Source organism: Natator depressus, chromosome 15, assembly GCF_965152275.1.
Source record: "Natator depressus isolate rNatDep1 chromosome 15, rNatDep2.hap1, whole genome shotgun sequence".
Taxonomy (NCBI): Eukaryota; Metazoa; Chordata; order Testudines; family Cheloniidae; genus Natator; species Natator depressus.
The window spans coordinates 3851454-3878811 of record NC_134248.1 but is presented as its reverse complement, the minus strand read 5'-3'; the positions used below and the strand labels follow the sequence as shown (position 1 = coordinate 3878811).

At 59.2% G+C, this 27358-nt stretch overlaps 2 protein-coding genes across 2 annotated transcripts in view; one reads left to right on the top strand and one right to left on the bottom strand.

Moving 5' to 3' along the window:
* The first annotated feature begins 7401 nt into the window (after window positions 1-7401).
* On the top strand, window positions 7402-11425 carry SELENOM (selenoprotein M). Its single transcript, XM_074972318.1, has 5 exons — window positions 7402-7559; window positions 9107-9142; window positions 9495-9529; window positions 10250-10328; window positions 10696-11425. The coding sequence occupies exons 1-5, from the start codon at window positions 7464-7466 to the stop codon at window positions 10933-10935; spliced, it is 486 nt and encodes a 161-aa protein (XP_074828419.1). The 5' UTR covers window positions 7402-7463; the 3' UTR covers window positions 10936-11425.
* Window positions 11426-12773: 1348 nt separating this feature from the next.
* The window catches only part of SMTN (smoothelin), a 51970-nt gene continuing 37385 nt past the window's right edge, over window positions 12774-27358 (bottom strand). Inside the window, exons 13-23 of the mRNA XM_074972510.1 lie at window positions 26693-26851; window positions 26158-26233; window positions 25455-25619; window positions 24026-24088; window positions 23657-23717; window positions 22866-23036; window positions 22654-22777; window positions 21444-21595; window positions 20258-20387; window positions 19548-19717; window positions 12774-13936 (exon numbers count right to left, since the gene is read on the bottom strand). Coding sequence (XP_074828611.1) covers window positions 13786-13936; window positions 19548-19717; window positions 20258-20387; window positions 21444-21595; window positions 22654-22777; window positions 22866-23036; window positions 23657-23717; window positions 24026-24088; window positions 25455-25619; window positions 26158-26233; window positions 26693-26851 — 1422 coding nt within the window. The 3' untranslated portion in view covers window positions 12774-13785. The remainder of the gene's footprint in view (window positions 13937-19547; window positions 19718-20257; window positions 20388-21443; window positions 21596-22653; window positions 22778-22865; window positions 23037-23656; window positions 23718-24025; window positions 24089-25454; window positions 25620-26157; window positions 26234-26692; window positions 26852-27358) is intronic.

Sequence of the window (27358 nt, the reverse complement as noted above, 5' to 3'; positions counted from 1 at the left end):
ATATTCCTGTTTTTGTGTCTTTTTGTAACTTAAGGCTTTGCCTAGAGGGATTCTCTATGTTTTGAATCTGATTACCCTGTAAGGTATTTACCATCCTGATTTTACAGAGGTGATTCTTTTACCTTTTCTTTCATTAAAATTCTTCTTTTAAGAACCTGATTGATTTTTCATTGCTCTTAAGATCCAAGGGTTTGGGTCTGTGTTCACCTGTACCAATTGGTGAGGATTCTTATCAAGCCTTCCCCAGGAAAGGGGGTGTAGGGCTTGGGGGGATATTTTGGGGGAAGACGTCTCCAAGTTGGCTCTTTCCCTGTTCTTTGTTTAACATGCTTGGTGGTGGCAGCATACGGTTCAAGGCCAAGGCAAAGTTTGTACCTTGGGGAAGTTTTTAACCTAAGCTGGTAAGAATAAGCTTCGGGGGTCTTTCATGCAGGTCCCCACCTCTGTACCCTAGAGTTCAGAGTGGGGAAGGAACCCTGACAAGGGAGGCCAGAGGTGGGGGTCAGGGTCGCCCGACTTCAGTGGCAGCCAGGCCTTTCAAAGCCAGGGGTGAATGGCTCACCTGGCTGTGCCTGCTGAAATGATCAGCAGTGAAGGAGGTAATGGCTGTGCCAATGAAATGGTCCCCATGGGAGCACTGGAGCTGACCCCACTCCCACAGAGCGGCAGGAGACCACTCTCCCACTCCGAGCTGTGGTTGCAGGATCTCTGCTGACCGAGGCCAGAGTCATCCACTCACAATAGGTTTGTTTTTCTCTCTCAGCCAGGAGGGCCCCACACATGTTGCCAACCCCAAATGTTCAAAAATCATGAGATTGACTTTAAAATCATGAAATCAGCACTAGATTTGGGGTTCTTGTTATGGGTCTTCTGCCTTTGTGGGCCTTTCGGGCGCATGGGGTCACATTTGGAAGCTTTCTCCACAGCCATGAGGGCTAGAAACTTACCTTTTCTTTAAGAATGAAGGCTGAAATCACCACATCTCCACAGGACTCCAGGAGCTGGGGCTTTAAGGAAAACAATAATTATCCTGAGACTCATGACAGAACATAAGAACGGCCAGACTGGGTCAGACCAAAGGTCCATCCAGCCCAGTGTCCTGTTGTCCGACAGCGGCCAGTGCCAGGGGTCCCAGAGGGAGTGAACAGAACAGGGAACCATCAAGTGATCCATCCCCTGTCGCTCATTTCCAGCTTCTGGCAAACAGAGGCTAGGGACACCACCCTGCCCATCCTGGCTAATAGCCATAGATGGACCTATCCTCCATGAACTTATCTAGTTCTTTTTTGAACCCTTTTATAGTCTTGGCCTTCACAACATCCTCTGGCAAGGATTTCCACAGATTGACTGTGTGTTGTGTGAAAAAATACTTCCTTTTTTTGTTTTAAACCTGCTGCCTATTCATTTCATTTGGTGGCCCCTAGTTCTTGTGTTATGAGAAGAAGTAAATAACACTTCCTTATTTACTTTCTGCACACCAGGCATGATTTTATAGACCTCTATCATATCGCCCCCCCCTTAGCTGTCTCTTTTCCAAGCTGAAAAGTCCCAGTCTTTTTAATCTCTCCTCACATGGCAGCCGTTCCATACCCCTAATCATTCTTGGTGCCCTTTTCTGAACCTTTTCCAATTCCAATGCATCTTTTTTGAGATGGGGCGACCACATCTGCACACAATATTCAAGATGTGGGCATAACATGGATTTTTATAGAGGCAATATGATATTTTCTGTCTTATTATCTATCCCTTTCTTAATGATTCCCAACATTCTGTTGGCTTTTTTGACGGCCGCTGCACATTGAGTGGATGTTTTCAGAGAACTATCCACAGTGACTCCAAGATCTCTTTCTTGAGTGGTAACAGCTAATTTAGCCCCCATCATTTTATATGTATAATTGGAATTGTGACATTGCACTCCACAGTCTTTATTAAAATATACTTATTATATGAATATGATATAACTGAGATGTACTATGTTAGATGGGTCTTGTAAGAGATCATTGGAAAGGTTCTGATTTACTGAATGTGATTATCCAATGTGTATGCCTGTATCATTTCTGTATCTGAAGTTAGGAATAGTGACTATGTATCTGTATATCAACTGGGCTATTTTCCGTGAAACCCACTACTAACACTTCAGGTACAACAATGGAAAAGCCAGACAGGGTGGAAGGCCCATCAGGGAGGACAATGGACTGTGAAAAGCTTGGCCTGCCTGTGGACACTCCATACTGCCATGTCTCATGGACGCTGTGATACTACAGAGTCAGGTGACCTGGTCAACCGGTATAAAAATTTTATTAAAGCTAATGTTAAAAAATTATATAATACGGGAGGGAAAAGAGGTTGGAAAAAGAGGACTGTACAACTGGGTATAGTGCTTAGATTGTCCACAGATATAAAGTTAGTTTTTAGAAGCATATGATACACAGAGTACGTAATCAGCAATAACCCAAATGTAGGTGAATACCTTTAACAATACAGTTTAGCTATTAGAATCCGAATACTCCGGTACATCACTCATGAAAAGCTGGACTGCTGAACTTTTTCACTGGGAGGTGAGGGAATCAAACAAAGGATTCCCGCCATATGGAAATCCTATATAAGATGCGGGAGGAAAACAATCAAGGTCTTCAGTTCATTTCTCCTCTGCCTCTCTGCCCAAAGAGGTACTTGAAAACTCCTGGAAACAAAAGGACTGGAACTGAGTTGGGGGCAGGGAAGAACTGCTTGACCCAGGCTGGAAAGATATCTGGCCTGTGACGGAATCTACCTAAGAGAATATCTAGGTTGAGCAATTACTATTTGTAACTAGGTTTCAGAGTAGCAGCCGTGTTAGTCTGTATCCGCAAAAAGAAAAGGAGGACTTGTGGCACCTTAGAGACTAACACATTTATTTGAGCATAAGCAATTTCTTTAGTGAATCAAGCTTAGTTTGCGTGCTTTGTTTTATTTGCTTGGTAATCTGCTTTGTCCTGTTTGCTGTCTCTTTACCACTTAAAATTCACCGTTTGTAGTTAACAAACTTATTTCTTGTATATAATATAACCCAGTTTATGTAATTTCTAACTGGGGGGGGGCAAGAAGTTGTGTATATCTTCCTCCACATTGAGGGAGGGGGCAAATTTCATAAAACCTTTGGGTTTGTACCCTGTAAAGGGAGTGGGCACCACAGTGCTGGGGCAGGCCCCAAAGGCTGAATCTTTCCAGAGAGGATCTCTGTCTCTCTGTGCAGCTGGGCGTGGCCCTGCCTGTGTGCTTGGCTGGCAGAATAGCCTCTGACTCAGTGGCATCCCAGCACACCCAGTGACATTCAGAGGGGCAAATGGTGGCAAACGGTCACAGGGATTATGTTTTCCAATTGTATTACTTTGCATTTATCAACACTGAATTTCATCTGCCATTTTGTTGCCCAGTCACCCAGTTCTGAGAGACCATTTTGTAGCTCTTCACAGCCTGCCTGGGACTTAACTATCTTGAGTAGTTTTGTACTATCTGCAAATTTTGCCACCTCACTGTTTACCCGTTTTTCGAGATCATTTATGAATATGTTGAATAGGACTGGTCCCAGTACAGACCCCAGGGGGCAGGGCCAGTGCAAGGATATTTTGCACCCTAGGCAAAACTTCCATCTTTCACGCCCCCGCCCCTCCCCCCCCCCGACAACCTCAGAAAACTTGTAAACTTAGCATTATAAACAGCCTGTCAGAACGGGTAATGGCTGTTGTAATGTTTCTTTTTTACCTTTAAGGCATTTCAATTGTTTGCCATTGCCTCTGATGGTGTCCCATTCAAAGTCTTACTATTGTGCAAAGCTAAACAATTGAGCCTTGCATTGCGTCACCAGCCAGGTTAGGCAGGGTGACAAATCTCCCTTGCCCCAAAGGACCATTATCCCGCAGTGACTAATTTCTACTCCAAGTCTGTAAAGCAGACTTTTAAGGTAAATACATTATTCCTTCAATAAGAAAAGGAGGACTTGTGGCACCTTAGAGACTAAAAAATTTATTTGCGCATAAGCTTTCATCACTTGCATCCGATGAAGTGAGCTGTAGCTCACGAAAGCTTATGCTCAAATAAATTTGTTAGTCTCGAAGGTGCCACAAGTCCTCCTTTTCTTTTTGCGGATACAGACTAACACGGCTGCTACTCTGAAACCTATTCCTTCAATGTTACCCATGCACACATTTCACAAAGATTCTCACTCTTGACAAATTACCAGCCTTGTGTAGATACTTTCCACGTTCCTCTTTGTGGGTAAGTGCCCTGTAAGACACGTGTGGGGTGCAGTGAGTTTGTCACGCCTGTGGTGACAGCTGTTTGTGAAGATCAGGGTCCCTTTGCCAAGGGATGCTGGTGTCACAGTGAGGTTGGCGTGGCTGACAGTATGGGGCAGAGCACTGAGGCTGGTGGGGCAGGTAACACTCACTGGGCTGGGGGGCAGGCGGTGCCGGGATGGGGCAGGGGCAGGTACCTGTCAGTCTCAAGCCCAGGGTGGCAGCAGCCTCCGCAGGAGCAGGTGGGGAGCATAGGCGCCCTGGGCTCGGGCTGCCCTGCTCCCCTGAAGTGGTGCCCGGTTCCTGCTGCTCTCAGCCGGCAGGTGAGGGGCCCCAGCCGAGCCCGGACCCTTGCGTCTCCTCCGCAGCGGTGCCCCCAGCCCACGCCCTCCCCGGCGGCTGCAGCGACAGTGGCCAGGGAGCCTGAGAGGAGGAGTGGCCCCCGAGCAAGCAGGGGAGACTCCAAGGTGAAGAGGCTGCTGGCCCTGGCATGGCCCGAGTGCTGGAGACTGACAGGTAGCTGCTCCTAAGCAATAGTGTAAAAAAAAATAATTGGGGGGCACCGCTTTTTGGCACTCCCAAATCTTGGCGCCCTAGGCGGTCGCCTAGTTTGCCTAGTGGTTACACCGGCCCTGCCTGGGGGACACCACTATTTACCTCTCTTCATTCTGAAAACTGACCATTTATTTCTGCCCTTTGTTTCCTGTCTTTTAACCAGTTACCGATCCATGAGAGGACCTTCCCTCTTATCCCATGACCACTTACTTTGCTTAAGAGCCTTTGGTGAGGAACCTTGTCAAAGGCTTTCTAATAATTTGGTGAGGCATGATTTCCCGTTACAAAAACCTTGCTGACTCTTCCCCAACACATTATGTTCATCTATGTGTCTAACAATTCTGTTCTGTACTATAGTTTCACCCAGTTTGCCCGGTACTGAAGTCAGGCTTACTGGCCTGTAGTTGCCGGGATCTCCTCTGGAGCCCTTTTTAAAAATTGGCATCACAATAGCTATCCTCCTGTCATCTGGTACAGAAGCTGATTTAAATGACAGGTTACAGACTACAGTTAGTTGTTCTGCAATTTCACAAGTACTCCTTTTCTTTTTGTGAATACAGACTAATACGGCTGTTACTCGGAAACCTGTGATGTTATTGACATAAACTATAACTGTCTAGATCATTGTTGCAACCACTGGCATATATTTGCAGGAAATATCGTACAAAGGTTGTCGTGTGAGGTGTCTATGGAAAGGTTATGATTTGTTGATTATAATTATGCTGTCTGTATGTGTGTATCATGTTTGTAGTTGAAGTTATGAATATCGGCTATGTACTTGTATATCAATGTGTTTTGATTCTAAAGTAGCCTTAGTAAAGCATTTGGTCAGCTTCTTGAGAAAGGCATTTGCAAATTAAGTGCCCACTCAAGGAACACTTAACTGACAATGGATCTTGGAAGACTCCAATCAACATAAGAAGTCTTCCTGGGGACGTTCAAGATAACATGTAAGGAATGGCTGCCGCCTGTAAAGAATTAAGTCATCCATGGACATGTGACTTGCCCATGTGACTCCAAACTCCATTTTTGCTGTAATTTTCCACAGGAAGAACAAAGAGGTGTTCTTACACCTGGAGGAGACTATAAAAGTCTGATGCCTCATCTCCATCTTGTCTTCAATCCTGCTTCTTGCCTCTGGAGGGACTTTGCTACAAACTGAAGCTCTGAACAAAGGACTGAATGACCCATCCCAGCTGCGGATGTTCTCCAGAGACTGGATTTGAACCTGCAGTTTATTCCCTCACTGCTACAAGCCTGAACCAAGAACTTTGCCATTACTGGATGTCATTGATTCCATTTAACCAATTCTAGCTCTCATCTCTATCTTTTTCCTTTTATGAATAAACCTTTAGATTCTAAAGGATTGGCAACAGCGTGATTTGTGGGTAAGATCTGATTTGTATATTGACCTGGGTCTGGGGCTTGGTCCTTTGGGATCGAGAAAACCGTTTTTCTTTTACTGGGGTATTGGTTTTCATAACCAGACATCCTCATAACACATGGCACTGGTGATGATACTGGGAAGCTGGAGTGTCTGAGGGAATTGCTTATGGTTAGCCAGTGGGGTAAAACCGAAGTCTTCTCCTTTTGGCTGGTTTGGTTTGCCTTGGTGTGCAAAGGAACCCCAGCCTTGGGCTGTAACTGCCCTGCTTTAAGCAATTTGTCCAAATTAGTACTCTCAGTTGGATCCCACCAAAGCCAGCATCATTACAGTTCCTTCAGAACTCTTGGGTGAATCCTGTCCGGTCCTGGTGACTTATTACTGTTTATCAGTTTGTTCCCAAACCTCCTTTAATGTCACCTCAACCTGGGCCAGTGCCTCAGATTTGTCACCTAAAAAGAATGGCTCAGGTGTGGGAATCTCCCTCACATCCTCAGCTGTGAAGACTGATGCAAAGAATTCATTAAGTTTCTCCGCAATGGCCTTATCGTCCCTGAGTGCTCCTTTAGCATCTCAATCGTCCAGTCACCCCACTGGTTGTTTAGCAGCTTCCTGCTGCTGATATAATTAAAAATATATTTACGATTACTCTTGGAGTCTTTGGCTACCTGTTCTTCAGTCTTTTTTGGCCTTTCCTAATGCTATTTTTACATCTCATTTGCCCAAGTTTATGCTCCTTCCTCGCTAGGATTTAACTTCCACTTTGCAAAGGAGGCCTTTTGCCTCTCGCTGCTTCTCCTACTTTGTGGTTTCGCCTCAGTCCCGCTTTTTTGGTTCTCGGACTATGGTTGGTAATTTGGGCTATACATTTAAATTGAGCCTCTATTATGGTGTCTTTAAAAAGTTTCCATACAGCTGCTTGTAGGTGCAGAAAGGAAGCAGCAGGTCCCGGTGTGGTTATGCCCCTGAGTTGACATGGGGCTACTTTGCCCGTGCGGCAGCGGGAAGGGAAGCGGTGCCTCCCCCCAGCTCCAGCCGGGGCGGTCAGTGCCTAGGGGCCCGCTCTGTCCCCCAGCCCCATGCCCCGCGAGCCACGGTGCCATAGGGAGGGGCCGGAGCCCCCCCTCGCGGCCGGACAGGCGGGGCTCCCAGCTTGCACCGCCGCCCTCCCACCTACGTGGCAGCGGCCCCAGCAGCAGGCTCCGCTCCGAGCCCCCTGCACGCCCGGCCCGGCCCGGCCCGGCCCCATGCGCCGCCTGCTCCTGCTCCTGCTGCTGGCGCCGCTGCGCGCCTACGAGCCGGACTGGGGGAAGCTGCAGGGGCTGGCCCGGGGCAAGGTGGAGGTAACGGCGGGGGCGCGGGGAGCCGAGCGGGGCGTGGGGCGATCGGGCAGGCCGGGCGCTGGCGGGGATCGGGGGGCAGGCCGAGCCCTGGGGATAAGGAGAGCGTCCTGCAGGGACGTGGGGTGTTCAGGCAAGATGCGGGGAGGGGCGTCCTGCCTCCCCGGCCCGTGTCTTGGGGCAGCCCTCTCCCCAAGCTCTCCCCGCCCCCAGCCAGGGGGACCCCGTGAGCAGGCTGCTGTGCCAGTGCTTGGAACCCGCGTAGCCGGGGTTGGGGGAGGCTGATCCCGGGGGGCTGGAGCGGGACCGCCCGCAGCCGGTCGCTCGCACCGAGCAACGAAGCCAGGCTGCTGGCTGGGGCGAGGAGCACGGGCCGGGCTGGAGGCAGCAGGGGCGGGAGTGAGAGCCCAGCTGGACCCAGAGCCTGCCCCTCCCTGTGCCGCGGGGGTCTGCCTAACCCCCTGGGCGGGGTACCCCAAATCCTTCTGGGGGGAGATGGGCTTGAACCAGAACTGCGATCTGAGCGCCCCAGACTGTGTGGGAGACGAGCTACCCACTGGGTCCAACATCCACCCAGCTATTAACCAGGGGCAGGTGGCCATCGGATTCCCCCACCCCCTGATCCCAGAGAGGGGTCCCCAGGTCGCAGGGAAGCTGGGGAATGGCGGGGGTGGGTGTGTGGATCACCTGGGGCAGGGGTTCCATTTATCCGTGAGCAGCAGTCAGTGCTATGGGGCAGCTGGGTGGAGACCACACACCAGTGGAAGGTGGGGAGAGGCACAGCCCAAGCAGGGATGAACCCCCAAACTCTGCTTTGGGGAGGGGGTGGAGCATCCCTATGAGTTCCCCTGGAAACCATTAATGTGACCTGTTACTAGGACAACCTGATGTGTGCTTCATTACCATGGCAACCAGGCATTCTGCTTCTCCGGGCGACCTGGCCCTGGCGACCTGGAGGAGCCCAATGTGGGGCAGGGGCAGGCGGGAAGGGGTCGGGTCCAACTAGGAGCAGTCCACCATGCCCAGGGAGGAGAGGAAGGGTGACCCCATGGCTGGGGCTGAGAACTTGGGGACCCCTGCTCTGCCACAGGCTCCTTGTGGGACCCTGGCAATTCACTGCCTTTCTGGCCTGGGGGGGTAAGCCCTGCCCAGCCCCAACCCATTACAGACTGGGAGGAGCTCAGATACTCGGCTGATGGGGACCATAGAAGGACCAGCTGGGTCTGGGTGGGGGTCAGTGAGATGGAGCAGAGGGCAGGGTGGGGCCCTGGGATCTGGGGAAGTGCCCTACAGAGGGGTGGTGGGGATGGAGTGGGTGCAAGGGGATGGGGGAGGGTTGAAGCCAGATTGAGGCGGTTATAAATGGGATTGCTGGGGTCAAAGGGCATGTGGGGCTGGGAAAGCCGGTTATAGGTGGGGCTGCAGGGCGATGGGGGGCGGGGTTGCTGGTGCAGTTGCAGGGGGGATAGTGGGGAGATTGCAGTGGGGTTAGGGGGTGGTGTGGGGGGCTGGGGGCAGCTCTCACTCCCTGTGCTCTCCTTTTCCTTCAGACCTGCGGAGGATGATGGCTCAGCCGCCTGAAGGAGGTGAGTGCTGCCACGCCCTGGCCAGGGACACAGGGAATGAGCTCCACCCCCTCCACTGGGCTGCTATACAGGGGACTGGGACGCTCCCTTGGCCTCCTCCTGGGGTCCTTCCTCCCCCAGGCACTGCTCGTGCTGAGGCCAGGCCTATCACCGTGCTTTGCCAAACCCCTCTGCCAGGGTGGTGGGGCAGTCCCTCCCGCACGGGGGTAAGGGCAGCTCTGGCAGGATGGGCAGGTGCACAGGTCTCATGCAGCCTCCTGCTTTCCCTGGGGGTTCTGCAGGGTAGGGGAGCCCTCCTGGCCCCTTTGGGGTGTGTCTCTTGGGGGCAGCACTCATCTCTGCTCCCTTCCAGGTGAAGGCCTTTGTCACCGAGGACATCCCTCTGTAGTATCCTTTCCTGCTCCAGGGCTGGGCCAGACTGTGGATGGGGAGGGGGCTGGCAAACCCGGGATTTGGCTCCAAGATCCAAGCTCACATTTGCAGCCTGCAGGGCTGTGAACCCCCATGCATATCAGTGGGTCTGTGGTGCCTGCCTGAGTCTGCAGACAGCCTGGGCCAAGAGCTCCCATTCACCCCAATTGGGTGTTGACTTTGGAGCCTGATGACCATTTGCCACTAACCTGCCCAGCACTGTGGGATGTGGTGGTGGCTTCTGGGAACAGCTGGCTGGTGTCCAGGGCTGCGGGGGATGGGGGATATGAGATCAAGCTCCCTTTACCCTCAGAAATAGCATCAAGTCCCTGTGTCCGGGGGGGAGGGGAAGCAGAGATGCTGTACCCCAGAGGCAGATGCTCAGCCACCTGCTGGAGGCTAAACCCCAAACTGCCTCCCCACCATGTCTGGGGCCAGAGCCCCAGCCCCCTGCTTCCCCAGCCCCTGCTGGACACTGTGCTAGGGCTGGTGTCGTCCCAGGAGCTAGCCCAGGGAGTATCAAGTCAGCCAGGGGCCCATGCCCCGCTCTCCCAGCCCAGGGGACACAGAGGACCCTGCAACTTCCAGGCATGGGGCTCCCCCAGCCAGAGTCACCCAGGCCATGATCAGTGGGATGCTGATGCCAGGCCAGGGCCCTGCCCCCTCACTGCCAGGATCCTTAAGGGCACCTTCCAGCCACAACCTGGTGATGAAGCATCTCCCCGGAGCCGACCCTGAGCTTGTGCTGCTCAGCTTCAGATATGAGGAGCTAGAGGTAAGGGCTGGGTGGGTGTGGGGAAGGAGGAGTGCTCCTGGGTACTTTTGTCCCAGCCTCTCCCAGCAGGGGGCACTGCAGGGAGCAGGGTGGGAGCTCTGGCTGTGGGGGAGCTCCCGTCTGCTTGTCCCAGCAGGGGATGCGTTCTACAGTCAGCTTATAAAGCCAGTGGGAGGCTGCCTGCCTGTGCAGGCCCAGCTGTAGGCGCCCATGGTGCTGGACAGACAGGAGCCCTGGTCCTAGCTGTGGGAGGGAGCTGAGCCTGCAGGGGCATGAGTTGCTGGCCCACCTGTGACTAGCAGCAGGCCAGTCGGTGCTGGGCCAGGGCTGCTGGTCGTCCGGCACTGCAATCCCTGTCTTTTTGCAGAGAATTCCCCTGAGTGACATGAGTCGGGAGGAGATTAACCAGCTGGTGCAGGAGCTGGGATTCTACCGGAAGGAGGCACCTGATGCCCCAGTGCCTGAGGAGTTCCAGCTCGCCCCAGCCAGGCCTCTGCCCACACTGCAAGTGAAGGAGCAGGGCCCTGGAACACCCTCCCCCCCAGCTCCCGCAGCCAAGAGCAAGCCCCCCAGGAAGCCTGACAACCAGGAACACCCAGATCTATAGAGAGCAGCCAAAAGTGTGCATGGGGGTGTGTGCCTGTGGAATGAGTGTGCACAAGGTGCGTGTGTGTGCCTGTGGAATGAGTGTACATGGGGGGGTGGGTGTGCATGCACGGGGTGTATGGACTGTACACCCACCCCACTGGTAGGTGTGACACAGCTTCTGCCCCCCACAATATGAACACAGTATGTTCTATACCAGCCCTGGGTCAGCTGCCCAGCCCCATGGCTGTTAAGAGGCAGTCCCGTGGCACCCAGACCAACCTGCTAGTGCTTCTGTGCTGTGCGTCAGTGCCCCCTGCCTGCAGGGACAGAATGAAGCCCTCAGCTGAAAGCTCTGGGTGCTGAGGGTGGATGAGCTGAGTCCCAGAGGGCCCAGGGTCACTGCATGCTGGGCAGCATGGGCAGGCTCCCTGCCATCTGCGCTGTGGTCCAAGGGCTTGTGTCCAGAGCTGGAATAAAGGCCCCTTCACCCCACGTGTTGCAGTGTGTCATCTTCTTCCTGGGCGGGTCTGTCACAGCCCTACCCCACGGGTGCATTAGGAGGGCCCTGTCCCATGCAGCTGGCTGGCCCAGCACAGCTGTAGCCAGTGGGGGATGGGAGCGGCTGGTGGTCCTCGCAGGCTGGGTTCAGGTCAGAGCCATGCTCTGGCCCAGGTTGTGGGGGGAAGTGGCACAACCCCTCCCAGCTCATTACAGCAAACACCACCCCCACCCCCTGTCAGCACAAACGAGGGCTCTGGGTGGGGGTTGCGGGGAAACCAGCACTGTAGTCAGGCTGTGGCTGGTGGCTCCAAGGGGCGGGGCTCAGACCAGACCTGTGGCTTTTAGGGGCTAGTCCTGGCAGCCTAGACCCAGCTGCCCCCTGCTGGCTCCCCAGCTGCAGGGGAGGAAAGCCCCCTTACTGAGGCTGGCCATGGGGCAAGGCCAGGGCCCTTGCTGATGGACAGAGCAGGAGCTGGGCCCTGCAGAAGAGCCTGGGGCCGAGGTGGGGTCTGCCTCATGTCCAGGAAATGGGTTGGGGGAGCCTTGCAGGGTGCTCCTCACCGGGAACTGGACAGCAGTCTTGCTAACTACACAGCTCCACTCCCTCTGCACTGGGAGATGCTCTCCCAGCCTGTGCTGGGGATCTCGGCCATGGGCTTTAGCCAGTGTGGAGGGGGAGGACGAGTGTCTGAGCTGAGAGCCAGAGCAGAGGGGATGGGGGTGTGGCTCAGCCAGGAATACACCCAGCATTAAGACACCCCAGAAACAGTGCAGCCTCCTCAGGTGCAGCATGGCTTCAGAAGCCCCCCATACCCCACACCTGGCCCCTGCAGGAACCTGGACACCAATGGGGCAGTGGGATGGTGCAGATGGAAGGACCTCCTACCCCTAGACTACAGCCCTGCTGGTTGTTCCAGGAGGCCCCCATCCCTCTCATCCTACCAGGATCTACTTTGCAGTCATAGCCACAGAGGTGGGAGGGGGGATGGAAAATAGGGGGTTCTGCTCCATGAACCCACCAGCCTGGGGGCTGCAACCATCACAGGCGAGCTGGTGGTGGAGAGGGGAGCAGGGCAGAGGGACTGGGGCCACCCACACCTGCCTGCTGGCAGGGAAAGGAGCTGGCCAGGCCGGAACTGGGCAGAGCTGCAGATGAGAGCGTGCAGGGCCCTTCCCCTAAAGGAGAGGAAGGCACACTGTGTGCAGGCCACATGCCTCCCCCCACCCAGGCAACGGGACAGTAGCAGTGCTAACCCAGGCAGCCTGCAGAGCCAGGGCAGTGGGAAAAGGGCCCAACTACATCACCACAGCCAGCCCTCTGCCCAGGGCAGGCAAGGAGCAGAGGCCAGGCCCTGTATAACAAAACTTTATTGTCTGGCTGGTGCTGATACAAGTGTCTATGGGGGTGTAGAAATGGTTACACAATTGGCTAGTGGCACTTAGTGCAAAGGGCCCGGAGCCAGGTCAGAGGGCTAAGGAAACAAGTGGGAGGTGCCAAGCCAAGCCCCGGGGGGCTGCCCCACTGGGAAAGGCCTGCCCCAGGAGCCCACCCCCTCACCGGGTTCCAGTCCGGCTCCCCAGGGCAAAGGGAATGTGGGTCCCAGCAATGGCGGTGCCTCCTAGGGGTGGGGGTGAGCAGCAGGGCAGCAGCGTGCCAATGTGGGAACTGCCCCCAGGTGTGGGCACAGTGCTGAGTGTGGAGGTCCCCAAGGGAGAGGGCTGCAAGCAGGAGTGTGAGCAGCACCCTTCTGGAGTACCAAGGAGGGCAACTCCCCCCAAGGGCAGCGAACCCCCCCTCCCCCCACACACACACAGACCAGCTACCCAGGCCTCAAGCCCTGGAGGAAGCAGGGCAGTGGGGGGCACTCACTCACCCGCCCATGTAACTCCAGCGACAAACCCCTGGGCCAGGTGTCTACAGCACCATGCTAGCCCATTGCCACTACGCAGCACATGGCCCACAGCCAGCCTGAGACGTACACAGGGCTCTCCCAGCCCAAGTGGGGTCGGGGGTATTGCACAGCATAAAAACAATTCCTTTAAAATGAATAACTTAAAACAATACTCTATAAAGCACAGGGCAGAGGGGTGAGAGCCAAGCTGGCAGGGGGACCAGGCCAGGGACCATGGGGGCTCAGCTTGCCATGGAGAAGATGGAGGGAGCTCGCAGCATGGCCAGGGGGCGAGCACAGACAGTGCAGGACCAGTCTCAGCCTCACCCAGGCCCTGTGGGGCAGCCTGGTGGCTGGGCAGGTCTGCTGGGGGTGGGCAGCACCCCCTCTGCACACCTGGGTCCCTGCAGGGGCAGTGCTGGGTCTATTTTACTCTGCAGCCATGCCCAGGACAGGGGGGGCAGGACGGGGGGGCTCTAGAACTCTTTCTGCCGCAAGCGTAACTCATGGCGCCGCAGGTGGTTGTAGAGGGACTGCACGTAGGTGAAGACACACTTGGAGTCCGGCCTCTTCCCCATGATCATCATGTCTTCCACCTCCACCAGGGGCATGCAGTCAACCAGCATCCTGCGGGGAGAGGGCAATGAGCACGGTACACAGGACCACAGGCATGACTGACTCCTGCAGGCCAGACCCTGCCCTGCCAAGAGCCCATGCAGCCCCACTGCTCACCCAGCCTCCCCTCTGCTGAAACCCCACACATGCCTGGTCCCAGCCCCCAAGCTCCAGGCCTTGCTCAGATGCTGCCTGGCCCCCCGCTCACAGGCACTAGCCCACCACCCAGGGCTCCCTCCACAACCAGCAGCCCTCTGGGCCCAGCTGGCATGGGTAACCCTGGTGCATCAGCCTCTCCTTTCAGGTAAACATCTCAGACAAATGCACGCCCAGGCGGGTGGTGTGCCCACCAGCCCAGCTTCTCCCTAGGTCCTGCCCACATGACCCACTGCCCAGAACCTTGGCCCTCACCAGCCAGCCAGGGCCTTGGCCCCATCACCCCCACAGCTGGCACCTGCCACATATCCTGCTCTCTCTCCTCACAGCCCTCCTTGCCTCCTCCCCCCCCACATCCCCACCCCTGCTCCTCTCCACCTGAGCTGTGACCTGGCCCCATGCCCACTCACCTCAGCTGCCTGGCTCCAGGGGCCTCCTGCTCAGCTGCAGGCCCAAGGCTAGGGCCCATTGCCTTTAAACCTTGGCCCTGACTTGAGGGCAGCTGCGCTCACAGAGCCCCAGGCCATCCCACACACCCCTGGCCTCTCTGCTCACCTCCAGCCTGTGGTGCCCAGAGGGGGCCGTGCCCTCAGCCTGTGTGTGAACCTGTGCCTGGGATATGCTCACAGAAAGGGGAGCCCCCCGCAACTCATCTGGGGAGCTGACATGCTACCCCTCCCTGTCGCTGTCCTGTCTCCCTCCTCAGTTCCCACCCCTGGGGTCCCATGGCAGCCTCCTCTCTCCCCTGGCCCCCCTGACAGGAACGGGGCAGCCTGCAGCTTTAGCTCCAGTGCCAGCATGGGGGTGGCAGGCACCCGGAATAAGGGCAGATGTTTGCACGAGCCCCTGACCACACACCCCTCAGGACTTGCCCTATGTTTGAGCTGCATGTCGGCACTTGCCCCCTCCACCCACAAGAGCCTCCTGCCCCACACTTCCTCCTTGTGCGCCCTCATCCCCTCCCACCCTATGGCCGAGGGCAGGCTGTGCCCAGCTGAGAACACAGCAGCAGGACCCTGCCACCAGCCTGTGCCCCCTTTGCATGCCCTGCTGCTGCCACCATGTCTCCTTCGCCCCAGGATGGGCGAGTTCCTTTCTCCACAGGCCCAGCCTATCAGCGCCTGATCCGGCTAGTGCCCTCAACTCCTATCCTCATGTCCGCAGGCTGAGGGCTTGGGCAGATCGCAGGGTTAGGTCCAGGGTAGCCCAAGGCCTCCAAAGGCCTCAGGCACTGCTTCCCCACCCCACCACTTCCCCAGCTCTGGAAGTCAACGGTGGCTGAGGAGGCTGCTGGTCTGCCCCCCAACACTCCTGATTGCAAACTGCCCCGTTGGTAACCAGTGCAGCTGGCTGCCTGCTGGCCTGCGTGCCAGGCCTATGCCATGCTGCCTGGGGCCTATGGGTACACTCCAGCCTTCCCAGATTCACCCTCCTCTCCCAGGCCCAAGAAGCCAATTTCTTTGCAGCTCCCCAGCAGAGGCTGTGACTCCATCAGTCCTGGGTTGAGGCTCGCCCCCGGTGTCCCAGCAGGATTTTAAGTCCTGCTGAGATACAAGCTAGGGGAGTGAGTGGGTGCAGATGGGCAGACTAGGTACTGCATGGGCAGAGGCAGGCACATCCCACACTGCCAATCCATACACCTCACCGAGGCCCAGCCAGGTGCCCTCCATGGCTGCTCAGGCCCCAGAGCCCATTCAGTCCTCCAGCTCTGGGAAGGATGCTGGCGGGTGGGAGCCCAGGCAGGCCTGGGCTTGCTGGGGTGCGACCTGCAGCACCAGAACATGCGTAACAGCAGCAGGATTACGAGTGCTGTACCAGCCCCTCACCTGCAGCATGGGCACACAGCGCCTCTCACCTCCCCAGGAGAGAGGCTGCAGGGGGAAGCTGCAGCAGAGACAGATGACGTTGTAGCAATATGGACAGACAGACCAGGCTGGCCATGGCCCAGACTCTGCACCCAGCAGGACCTCGTTGGCCCAGAGCCCCAGCACAGGCTCCCGGAGTCAGATTCTGCTGGGAGCCATTGGCACTAGCCACAGGGCCACGGCAGCTGTTGCAAGCAGTGCAGGAAACGGGAGGTGGCAGCTCCCCCGCTGGCTGGCTGGGCTCTGCTACCTGGGACTGGAATGGGGGGAGTGGATTTTAATGGGGCATGTGGCTAAATCATGAGGCAATAGTGGGGGAGCACCGGGGCTCTGCAGAGATGTCAAGCCCCCCAGCAGAGAGCAGCCCTGCCCGGAGCACAGGAGGGGCAGGCCTGAAAGAATGGAGTTGACGTGGTAACCCAGTGCCACGCCTTGCCCAGCTCACACTCAGGGGAGATCCGTGCCTTCAAGTCCACTCAGGCCCATCTGACATCCCAACTGCAGAGGGAGCAAGGGCTGGTGGGGTGAGCACACACCTGGAGCCAGCGTCCCCCTCCCACTCCCCAGCGCTGGCACAGACTCCCCGTGCAGCCAGTGGCAGTTCACAGGCCTGGTGTGTGCTGAGGTGAGATCCCTATGTGGAAGTGGTGGAGGGGGACAAAGGATCCCTCTGCCCCCAGACATCAGCCCCTTCTGCTGAACAGGCCTGGGCCCACGGTGCTCTGAGGGCATGGGGCAGCAGGCTGGGAGACACCTGGCAGCAGGAAAGAACAGCGCCCAGCGGTGGCAGCTGCAGGTACAGCAGCAGACTGCTGTGTAGCCAGAACCCAGGACCCCATCCATTCACTGGGAAAAAGCCCCATAACGCCAAAGCCCCCTTCCCACCCCTGTCTGTCTGGGCACTGGCGCCCCTTAGCACTGAGCAGCGAGGGCAGGGCCTGGAGGCTGGGAGAGCCTGGCCCATGCCCCCAGCATGTGCGCAGCACAGCCTGGAGGTGCTTGGCCCAGCCAGCTCCCTGGCAGGGGCTGAGGCAAAGCCCAGCTGACCACACCCCTGGTGCCCGGGGCAGGCACCCTGTCAGCAAGTGGCTGATTCCCTAGGAGCCGGGGCCAGGCCTTCCCTGCACTGCTCAGGCCCGGGGCAGAGCCCAGAGCAGGAAATCTCCCCAGCTAGCCCTGCAGGGGGAGGGACCTGCCCCCAGGGCATCAGAGAGCCCACGCCTGACTCCCCTCACAGAGGCAGGGGAGAGCCTGCTGCTGGCAGCAGAATACCTCTCACCTGCAGCATTAAAACAACAGCACCACAAAGAGTAGGCACCAGCCCCCTCCCCCAAGCTCAGCCCCACAATGCCTTAGAGGGGGGAGCCTCACCCCCCCAACCCAGCCCACCCTCTGCCTGCACAGTGCAGGGAGCTGGGCTGCAGGACTGAGACCACCCAGAAACCTTCCAGCCAGGAAGCTCCACGTGCTGCCAAGCCACTGATTAGCCCCTTCAGCATCCTCCCACCTCTGCAGGTGGGGAAACCGAGGCACTGCTTGCCCAAGGTCACACAGTGAGCCATGGCAGAGCTCCAACCGCCAGCCGTTTGCTGCTGACAGTTCCCAGCGTGCACCCCTTGCAGTGTGTTATTCTGCCAGCCCAGGCCACGGGGGCGGGGCGGCCAGTCAGTTGTGGGCTGCTGAGATGGACTCGGGGCCTGCACTGCTGGGACAAGAAGTGAAGGGACGCTGGCTTGCGACAGAACAGAGGGGAGCGGCTGCGCACGACTGCGCCCAGCTGCAGAGCCCGGCTCCCCCTCAGCCAGGGACACAGCAGCCAGCTGGGGCCCACACAAGAACCTGTGCTGAGCTGGCTGCCCCACGGCCCTGCAGTCTGGGCTTCCCACCCCAGCCTCCTGGTCTCGCCCCCACCTGCTGATCTGCACGAAGGGAGGGCTCAGCAGGCGGGCAGGGCTGTACACCCGGAAGGGGGGCGCGGGCTCCGTGCACACGCGGTACCCAGCCCTCCGCCACACCCGGCTCTCCCTGCCAGGACCCCTGGCGCTGGGAGTGAAAGGGGCTCGCTGGCCCAGCGGCTTCCAGGCATTTGGCCGAAAGTGCCAGGAGGGGGCAGGCACCTCCTGCTCCCCTCCCCCAACAGTGCCTGCTTGCTTCCACCAGCATGGGCATGGAGAGGGGATGTGGGAGCCAAGACTGGCACAGGGTCTGCTGGGCACTCAGCACAGAGCACCGGTGCTGGGGGTAAAGGCTTCTGCTCCCCCACCCCTGCCCACTTAACTACCCCAGGGGCCCTCTGCCCTGCAGCTCCCCACTCATACAGCTGTGCCGATGCTGCCCCATCCTGCTCCAGGCCGAGGCCCCATACGATTCTTTCAATGCACTGAGTCCTGCGCTGCAGCAGAGAGTGGGCGATCACTGCAGTGACATCTCCGGCCTGGGGCGCCCTCCTGGCTCTGGCCGGCTTGGAGCCCAGGTGACCCCGGCCAGCACCTGCTGCTCCCCTTGGTTCCAGCACCTCTGGAAATGCAGCCCCAGGCAGCTGGTTCCCCCCTTCCCCCCACGGGGCACTCAGGCACAGGCCTGGCTGGGTTTGTGATGGAAAAGCTTGAGGCAGCCTCAGGAGAATCCCTGCCCTTATAAAGACATAGCTGAACCTGCAACGTGCTCAGCGCAGCACAGGGCCCGCGTGCCGGGGAGGCTCCAGCAGGAGCAGAGATGCCCCCAGACAGGCCCAAACACTAACAAGGAGCAGCGTGATGGACGTGCCTGAGTCACACTTTCCAGGCTCCCTGCTCCCATTGCCTGCCCATATATGACTAGGAGGCACTTTGCAGGGGGAGGGCTCGCTCACCTCGCCTGATCCCCTGCTCAGCCTCTGCTCAGCCCCGCAGCCTCACTGCCCTGGGCTGGGAGCAGGCGCTGGGGACGAGAACTCTGCTCTTGCGGGACACAAAGACTGAGGAAGCACCAGGCCCAGGAGTTCACTGGCCCCCTGGCCTTGCCAGAGGGGAGCCAACCCAGCTCAAGCATGAACAATGGGGCATGGAGGGAGCCACTCTGCCAGCCCTCGATCCAGCCACAGGCTGCTCCAGCACAGTGGGAAGTGTAATTAAAGCAGCAGTTCGGAACAGCCACCCCTGCCCCAGATCCCGGGCTCAGAGAGCTGGGGAAGGAAATCTCGTCAGGGCACCCCTCCTCCTGGCGGGGAGCAGCCGGCCAGGGTCCAAGGCTAAGGCTCAGCCTGAGTTTTATGCTGGGGTGCGATGTCCTCTTCCCCTCCCCGGTCCCTATTCTAGATGCTGACACTCTGGCAGTGTTTCTGGACAGCCCTGGCTGAGGTCAGAGTCAGTCTGGCGCCCTGACATCTGGCCTGCTCTCTGGGAAGAGGGGTGTGCCCCCTGGACCCTCACCCCATGGATGGCAGGACTCACCCCCTCTCCCCTCACCTTCTGCACAGCTGCACCCAGGCCTTGCCAGGTTCACCCCTGCCCTGCCCGCTAGCCCCCAACTCAGCACAGCACAACCAGGCCCCTCGCTGCCCCCTCCTGCCAAGGGCACTGCCAAGCCGGGGCTGGGCGGTAGATTGAGAGGAAGATTCTCACCATCGCTCCCGGGGGTGTAAATAGGCTACGACTTTTTGGTTTTTACCAGCCCCTTCTGGACCAGGCAGCGATAGAACTCCTGAATGTATGTGTACACACACTTCCAATCCGGCTCGCGCATCCGGACCATGTCCTCCACGTCGAGCAACTGCGGACAGTCTGCGTGCTTCCTGGGGGCGGGGGGAAAGGGGGAGCGAGTGATCACAGCCCAGTCCGGGGGAGGGAGAGGGGGGAAGAGAGAGAGAGAGAGAGAGAGAGAGAGAGAGAACAAGAGAAACGTATCAATCCAATTCACATTCCCCTGGTGCCATAACAACGCTCCAGTTCACACATGCTCTGGGGAGGGTGCGTAATGCGGAGGGGGGGCATTCCCAGGTACCGCTGCACTACTGGCACTGTGAGACTGACAGGAATCGGGGCTACACAAGCACAGCCAGGGGAGTCATAGGTGCGGGAGCGTGAGGTCCAGGCGTGAGGAGATCCAGAGCGGAAGAACAGAGTGAGACAGAGGAGGAGAGGAAGGGAGTGAAGTGCTCTGGCGCCAACCAGTGGTTGAGGAGCGGATTCCAGAGCGGAGCAGCTCTCTATATAGCTGCGTATATAGATGGGGTGGCAGAGGGGAAGGCCCAGCTCCCTCCTTGCCTGGCTCCGCTTGGAATCGGTGCAAGAAGCTCACCGAGGGCTGGAGGGGGAGGAAGGGGAAGGGCCACCTGGCTTCCAGGCCGGAGGGATCGATTGCTCTCATGGTCCTCGCACCGGTCCCCGTTAAGGCAAAAGGCATAATTAATAGGAAGGCGGAAGTCCCAGGCACACGCACCTGTTTGCTGTACCCTGTGCGGACTGGAAAAAAGAGCACTTGGGCCCTGGGGAGCTGGCACCCACGCTCCGTCTGTGGCCACCTGGCCCCCAGACATCATCCCCGGCAGGGCAGCCTGCACAGGCCAAGGGAACTCGGAGATCCCCTCCAACACACACACGCACATCCCCAGCCTGTGGAGACACTGGAGGAACTAGCCTGCCGCTGAAGGGAAGGAGGGATAGGTGGGTGGATGGATGGAGAGACAGAAGGAAGGAAAGGGGCTGACAGCCTCCAGCTGGACCGGCTCCCTTTTCTCAGCACCTCAGAAAACCAGAAGCAAAAAGGGGGCGCTCAGGAAGCTGCAGTAGCGCCCCAGCCCCCGGGGCAGGCCCCAACCCTCGGGGCGGGCTCCAGCCCCCAGCCGCCCGGGCTGCAGCGCTGCACCGCACCAGGGCCCCCACCAGCCTTACCATCCCCTCCCTACTCGACGCCAGTCAAGCCCCAGGCAGCTTGAGGGGCCTCGGCCTGCACAGGTTTTGCTCCAGCGTTCAAGCAGTTAGAAGAGGGGGACGGAGGCAAGAGAAGGGGCTCCGTGCGCCCAGGGTTAGCCAGGGAAGGCCAGCCACTGTCGGTGCTCAGCTGCATGGCGGGGCAGCGGCTGCCGGTTATGGGGAAGGAGCTCTCTGGGGAATCATTCGAATCACCCTTGCGAAGGCTGCTCCGGGGCCATCTCAGCGATGCTTGGGGCTCTGAGTGTTACGGGGCGAGAGGGGTTTGGCCCAACATCTCTGCACTGAGCACTGGGCTGCATTGGCTTCCTATGCACCTGCACGGACATCGCTTTGCCCAGCGTCAGGCCAGAGCAGCCACGGACGGCATGCTGGGAAGCAGCAGAGCCAGCCTGAGAGCCCCAAGCACGTGGCAGGGCAGCAGGGAGCCGGCTCAGCTCAGAGGAGAGGCAGCCCTAGGGGCACTTGCTGCTTCCCTGCGCCAGCCTTAGCAGGGCAGTGCCATGCTCCTGACCCAACGGAGCTGAGCTCGAGGCAGGGACCCAGCCCTGGCCCGCATTGCACAGTGGGGAGGGGAGGGGGACGTACTCTGCCGAGGAGAAGGCCACCTCAAAGTTGCGGCGGCGGTTCTGGGGCGTCAGCTGTGCGTAGTCAAAGGCCTCGGGGAAGAAGTTGTGGACGAGGGCACAGAAGGCCATGCCGTCGCTCCAGCTGGAGGAGAAGTTCTGGATGTCCACGTGCTGTGGGACAGAGGCAGGGTCAGGAGAGGGAGCAGGCCCCAGCCTGGCTAGGGGCTGGGATGAGAGCAGGCCCTGGCCAAGAGCCGAAGGGGATGGGGGAGCAGGGTGGGGACTGGGGCCTGATCCAGCCAGGAATCGGGGTGAAGGGGCGGGGAAAGGAGAGGCCAGCCTGGCCAGGAGATGTAGGGGAAGGAGGGTGGGGGTGAGCAGGGCCTGCTGCTGCTAGGAGCCCTGATAGGATTGCCAACTTTCTAATTGCAGAAAACTGAATACCCTTGCCCTGCCCCACTCCCTCCTTCACCCTCCCTCCTGTCACTCGCTCTCTCCCACTCTCGCTCACCTGCTCAGTTTCACCAGGTGCAGGAGGGGGTGAGGGCTCCGGCTGGGGATGCAGGCTCTGGGGTGGGGCCAAGGCTGATGGGTTTGGGGTGCAGGAGGGGGGCTCCAGGCTGAGGCAGGTGGTTGGGGTGTGGGAGGGCTGGCTCTGGGCTGGGGGTGCGGGCTCTGGGGTGAGACCAGAAATGGGGGGTTCAGGGTGTGGGAGGGGGCTCCGGGCTGGGGAAGGGGGTTGCAGTGTGTGTGGGGGGGTGGGCTCCGGGGGGAGGGGGGTCCCGGTGTGGGCTCTGGGCAGCGCTGACTTCAGACAGCTCCTGGAAGCGGCTGGCATGTCCCTCCGGCTCCTAGGTGGAAGAGCCAGGTAGCTCTGTGCCCCTGCTCTGTGCTCCCATTGGCCACACAGTTCCCAGCCAATGAGAGCCAGTTCCTGCAGGCAGGCGCAGCACACAGAGCCCCCCTGGTGGCCCCTCTGCCTAGGAGCAGGTGAGACATGCCAGCCACTTCCGGGAACCACGCAGAGCCAGGCAGGGAGCCTGCCAGCTCCACTGCACCGGCACCACCACCAACCAGACTTTTAACAGCCTGGCCAGTGGTGCTGACCGGAGCCTTCAGGGTCCCTTTTCAACTGGGTGTTCTGGACCTGGCAACCCAAGCCCCGGAGGATGGGGGGCAGGGAGTGGGCCCAGCCTGGCCAGGAGCTGCAGGGGAAGGGGGGCACTGACCTCATAGCCCCGGGTCTTCGCTCTGCACCAGTCCAGCAACATCTGCTTGATGCTGTTGGCGTTGGGGACACCGAAGCTCGAGGAGCGCTGCACGGCAACCCGCGACATGGCCGGGTTCGAGGGGCTACGGGGAGCACACACAGCATGTTGGTCGACTTCCCACGGCATCGGCCCACCCAAGCCCAGCCCAGCCCCGCCCCCGCCGCACCCACCTCCCGCTCTCCTTCTCCAGCTTCTCGATCATGGCCTTCCGCGCCTGTGTGGCCGACGTCTTGGGCAGGCTCTGAGCCTTCAGCAGCTCCTTCTTCTTCTCAGCCTGGCGCCGCTCCAGAGCGGCCAGACTGCCCTGGCGCGAGCTGCTCTCGTCCTCGCGGTCAAAGATGCTGGGAGAGGGAGAGAGACAGACTCAGCATGGGAGGGAGGTCTCTGTTCAGCCAGGTCCCAACAGCACCCGGGGAAGGGGTGCAAGGATCTCTTCAATTCCACCCAGGGGGGCCCAAGGAGCAGCTGCAGCTCCCCAGACTCAGCTGCAGGCAAGGGTGCTCAGCCCAGGAATGCAGGCCCAGAGGTCTCAGCTGGGCCCCCCAAACCAGGGGAGAATCTGCCTTCGTGTGGCAGGGACGACACTACTCAGGGTTGTGGGAGCCTTAAATCAGTGGGGTCTGAGATCCCCAAGTGACAGGCACTGGGTTCTCCTGGCCCTCCAACAGAGCATTGGACACTCAGCCACATGGGACATCACAAGACCCCCAAAGGCTGACACCCCGCAGGGCTGCTGGAAGGACAGGTAGCAGGCTGGGTGACAGCAGCTGGGGGGTGGAGGGTAGCCAAGGTCGCTGACCTTTGAGGACACCGAAATACAGTGGGTAAAGGCCTGTGCCACCCATGGATCCCAGCAGGGGGGGCAAGCGGCCCACACTGAGCTGCCATGCCTTTCTCCACCTTCCCCAGGGCACAGGAGCTCTCCCAGAGGGCACTGCCCATTCAGCAGGGGGTCACTCACCTGCCCACCTTCTTGGACGAGGAGCTGTAGGAGGATTTGGTCTGGACGAACGTGCTGCCATCTGCAGAGGCAAGGAGAAGAACCTCAGACACTGGTGAGGGAGGTAGTGGGAGCTCTCTTTTCCCTGTGCCTGGCGCTGCCCAGAGGCGCTGCACCCTGCTTCCACCAGGGCCCAGCGCCAACGGGCAAGTGGTTGCCCCTCCCCCCCACCCCAGGACTGAGCGCCCAGTGCCAACGGGCAAGCGGGTGCCTGCCCCCCCCCCGGGGCTGAGCGCCCAGCGCCATTGGGCAAGCAGGTGCCCCCAGAGGAAGGGGGAATTGCCACCAGGCGGCAGGAGAGCAGGCCAGAAGGGGGCAAAGGGCCCTTACTCTCTGATCGCTTTGTGTAGCTCGACTCCACTGTTGTCATACGGGAGGTTCTGGTGCCGTCGTCTGCAAAGGGAGGAAAAGACAAAGAAGGGTCAGCCAGGGTGGGGCGAGGCCAACATCTACAGCACCCGCCCCTGGAGAGGGCAGGGCCAGAGGGACGGCGTGGCTGCAGAGAGGCAGCTGAGCGAGGCCAGCAAGCTCCGCAAAGGCCAGGCCGACGGGGGTGTGTGCAGCAGGCTCCAAAGACAACACAGAGTATGGGGCAGAAAGAGGCAGGGAGGCCCAGCCTGGCGGCAGGAGATGCAGAGAAGGCTCTGCCCCAGCCCGGAGAGAACAGGCCAGTGGCAGTGAACAAAAGGAGCAGAGGCAGTATGAAGCCAAGGCAGGCTTCTCCAAGGAGAGCGCCACCCAGCCAGAGCCTGGCCTGGCCGGGAGCCAGAGCAGTTGGTGGAAGGGCCCATGTGGCCAAGCTTCCTTGTATGCCTGAGAAGGCAGGTGGCAACAGGAAGGAACCGTAAGAGCCAGGGCTCCTTGAGCCACAGGTGTAGGAAGGAAGGTGCAGCTGAGGGCAGGGTGCACAGGCCAACGGGGGAGAGAAGAGTCCCAGCCCTGGGGGGAGGAGGGGGCCGTGCTGGACAGGAGCCCTCCCTGCTAGCTGCTGACAGACCCCCCTGGACAGGGCTTGCTGGAGGAGCTGGCCGCCTGAGTTCATGCCAGCCTGGGCAGCGGCTGCTGGCAAGTAGAGGAAGCGCAGGAAGGGACAGGTGAGGCCAGGGACGGCTCCAGCCAGCCAGGGAGGCCCAGCTTTAACCAGGGGCCCCGTTACAGACCCTTGACCACTCCAAAGGCTCCATGCCCACCATGCCATGGGCTGTGCTCGCTGGGGGCTCCCCATGCAGGCCCCATGGTTGGTGTAGTCCTGTGCCCCAGGCTCCACACTGGCCTACTCCAGCTCTCCCTGAGCTGGCATGTCCCTGGAGCCACCCTGGGGAGCAGGGAATTCTTGGCACAGAGGCTGCACCTCCAGAGCCCAGCAGACTCACGGCAAGGCAGAGCACATGCGTGCTGGATGCTCTCGGCGGTGGGGAGCCAGGCCCCATGGCTGCCAGCTGTCCTGGATGGCTGGGCCCAGGAGCCCTTTTTCAGAGTGAAGCCCAGGCAGCCAAGCACCGTCTTCACAGGGACAGCGAAGGACAGAGAGAAACAGAGAGAGACTCCAAGAGCAGGGGCTGCGCCTTGGGAGATGATCGAGAAGAGACCAGCAGAGACTGGCAGGCACCCAGAGACGACCCTGTGCCAGGGTGGCAGAGAAGAGATCAGCAGAGGGGGCCAGTGCTAGGGTGGCACAGAGCGGGCTGTGCTGGGTGTGAGCGGGACCAGGCTGAGAGAGCAAGCGGTAGTGCTCAGTGGCCTTTGCAGGGCCCCTTACTGGACTGGACGAGGCGCTCAGTTTTGGTGAGTGTGTGGCGGGCTGAACCATCAGCCGACTGGGTGCTCTGCTGGGTGGTGGTCTCGGTGGCCTGGGCCGCCTTCCCCGCCGCGGCCTGGTTCTTCATCTCCTGCAGCCGCTGGCCCCGCTCCTTGTCCCGCTGCTCTGCAAATGCACGCGGGCGATGGCGTTAACGCGGAGATGAGGGCACCGGGGGCGATGGATGCTGCCCGGCATGGAGCCACCACAGCCTCTCTGGGGTGCCCAGCCCAGTCCATCCTCCGCTACACAGTCCAGGAGTCAGGGCCCTGTGGGGAACTCCTTGCCCTGACAGAGCCGGAGACACAGCAGGAGGAATGGGGACGTTCTCCCAGCCAGGCCCCTGCTGCCCCTCGCCCATGATGCTGCCATGCCAGACGGCGCCATGGCCATGGCACTGCAGAGACTCACACACAATGATCCGCAAAGGCTACAGAGCCTGCCTGCCTCCATGGCCGAGCCCCTCCCTGGGATAGGGCCCAGACATCCCCATGCCAGCTCAGGTTTCGGTAGCACGGCTCCTGGCTCTCTGACCCCCCCTCTGCTGCTTCCATTCCACAGCCCTGCTGCCAGGGTCAAGGTGCCCACCCCCAGCCTACACAGGCCCTTGGGTGAGCCCATGGCTCCTCCAGCCACCAAGACCCGGGGACCCATGAGCAGCTACCTCTCTTCCTCTGGCGCAGCTCCCGCATGGCAGTGCGGATCAGCCGTCGCTCCTCGAAGTCCGACGTCTGGTCCAGCTGCCAAGGCAAGCACGACACCAGCAACTTCAGCAACCGCGGCCTCATCCCCTGCCCCACAGCCAGCCCCAAACTCCACCGCGGCCTCACCCCCCAACCCTGCCCCACCACAGCCTCAGCCCCAACTCCACCACAGCCTCGCCCCCACCTAGGGTGACCAGACGTCCCGATAAAATCGAGACTGTCCCGATTTTCCGTTCTTTGTCCCGCGTCCCAACCAATGCGCAATCCGGCGCCATTTGTCCCAATTTTGCGGCTTTGACTGCTCGGGCACTTTTTTTTTTTTTGGGGGGGGGGGGGCTTCCCCCATGCGTTCCGATATTTTGTCTGTTTCATCTGGTCACCCTACCCCCACCTTGGCCTCACCCCCACCCTGCCCCACTGCCCCCTCAAACCCAAGCCACCGCCCGGCTGGGGTAGCACAGAGGCAGAGGGCAGGCTCAGCCAGGCCCAATGTACCATCTTATCCAGCACGTCCTCCTCCTCGATCCTGCTCAGCTCCTCAGCGCTCAGCTTGCTCCTCTTCTCCGGCTCCCTCGCCTGGGCCTTCTCCATCCCATTGGGCAGCTCCGGCTCTGGAACCAGCACCTGGGGCTGCTCCACCAGCTCCGCCTCCATCTGCAACAAGAGGGGCCAATGTCGAGAACCTCCCCCCCGCTGCAGAGCGCCCTGCCCTGCAGAGGGCCCAGGCAAACCCCACGCATACATCCCCCGGCCCCACAGGGAGAGCAGCTCCGGATGCTTCCCTCAGCCAACAGGCCCAGCTCCCAGCCCTGGGGAGACATGCCGGGGCACATGCCCACGAGCAGCCGAGGACCTGCTTTTACACCCCTAGTAAAGGGTAGCTCCAGTACTACCGTGCCCTCAGCGCCAGGCTGGGTATTAGCTATGGGCTGACGAGAGGGAAGAGCGCCACCTACTGCGTTGCCAATGCCACTGCCTGACCATCCGCCCAGCTCCCGCTACCCATCGAGCCAGGCAGTACCAGCAAGCCCAGCAGAGGCTCCATCTGCCAATCCTCTACACCCACACAACAGGCTGAACTGTCCTGCCCTTCCCAAGCCGCCCCCACCCCACTCCATAAGTAGAGCTCTGCTGGGGGGCAGCCCTGACTATCTCCATACA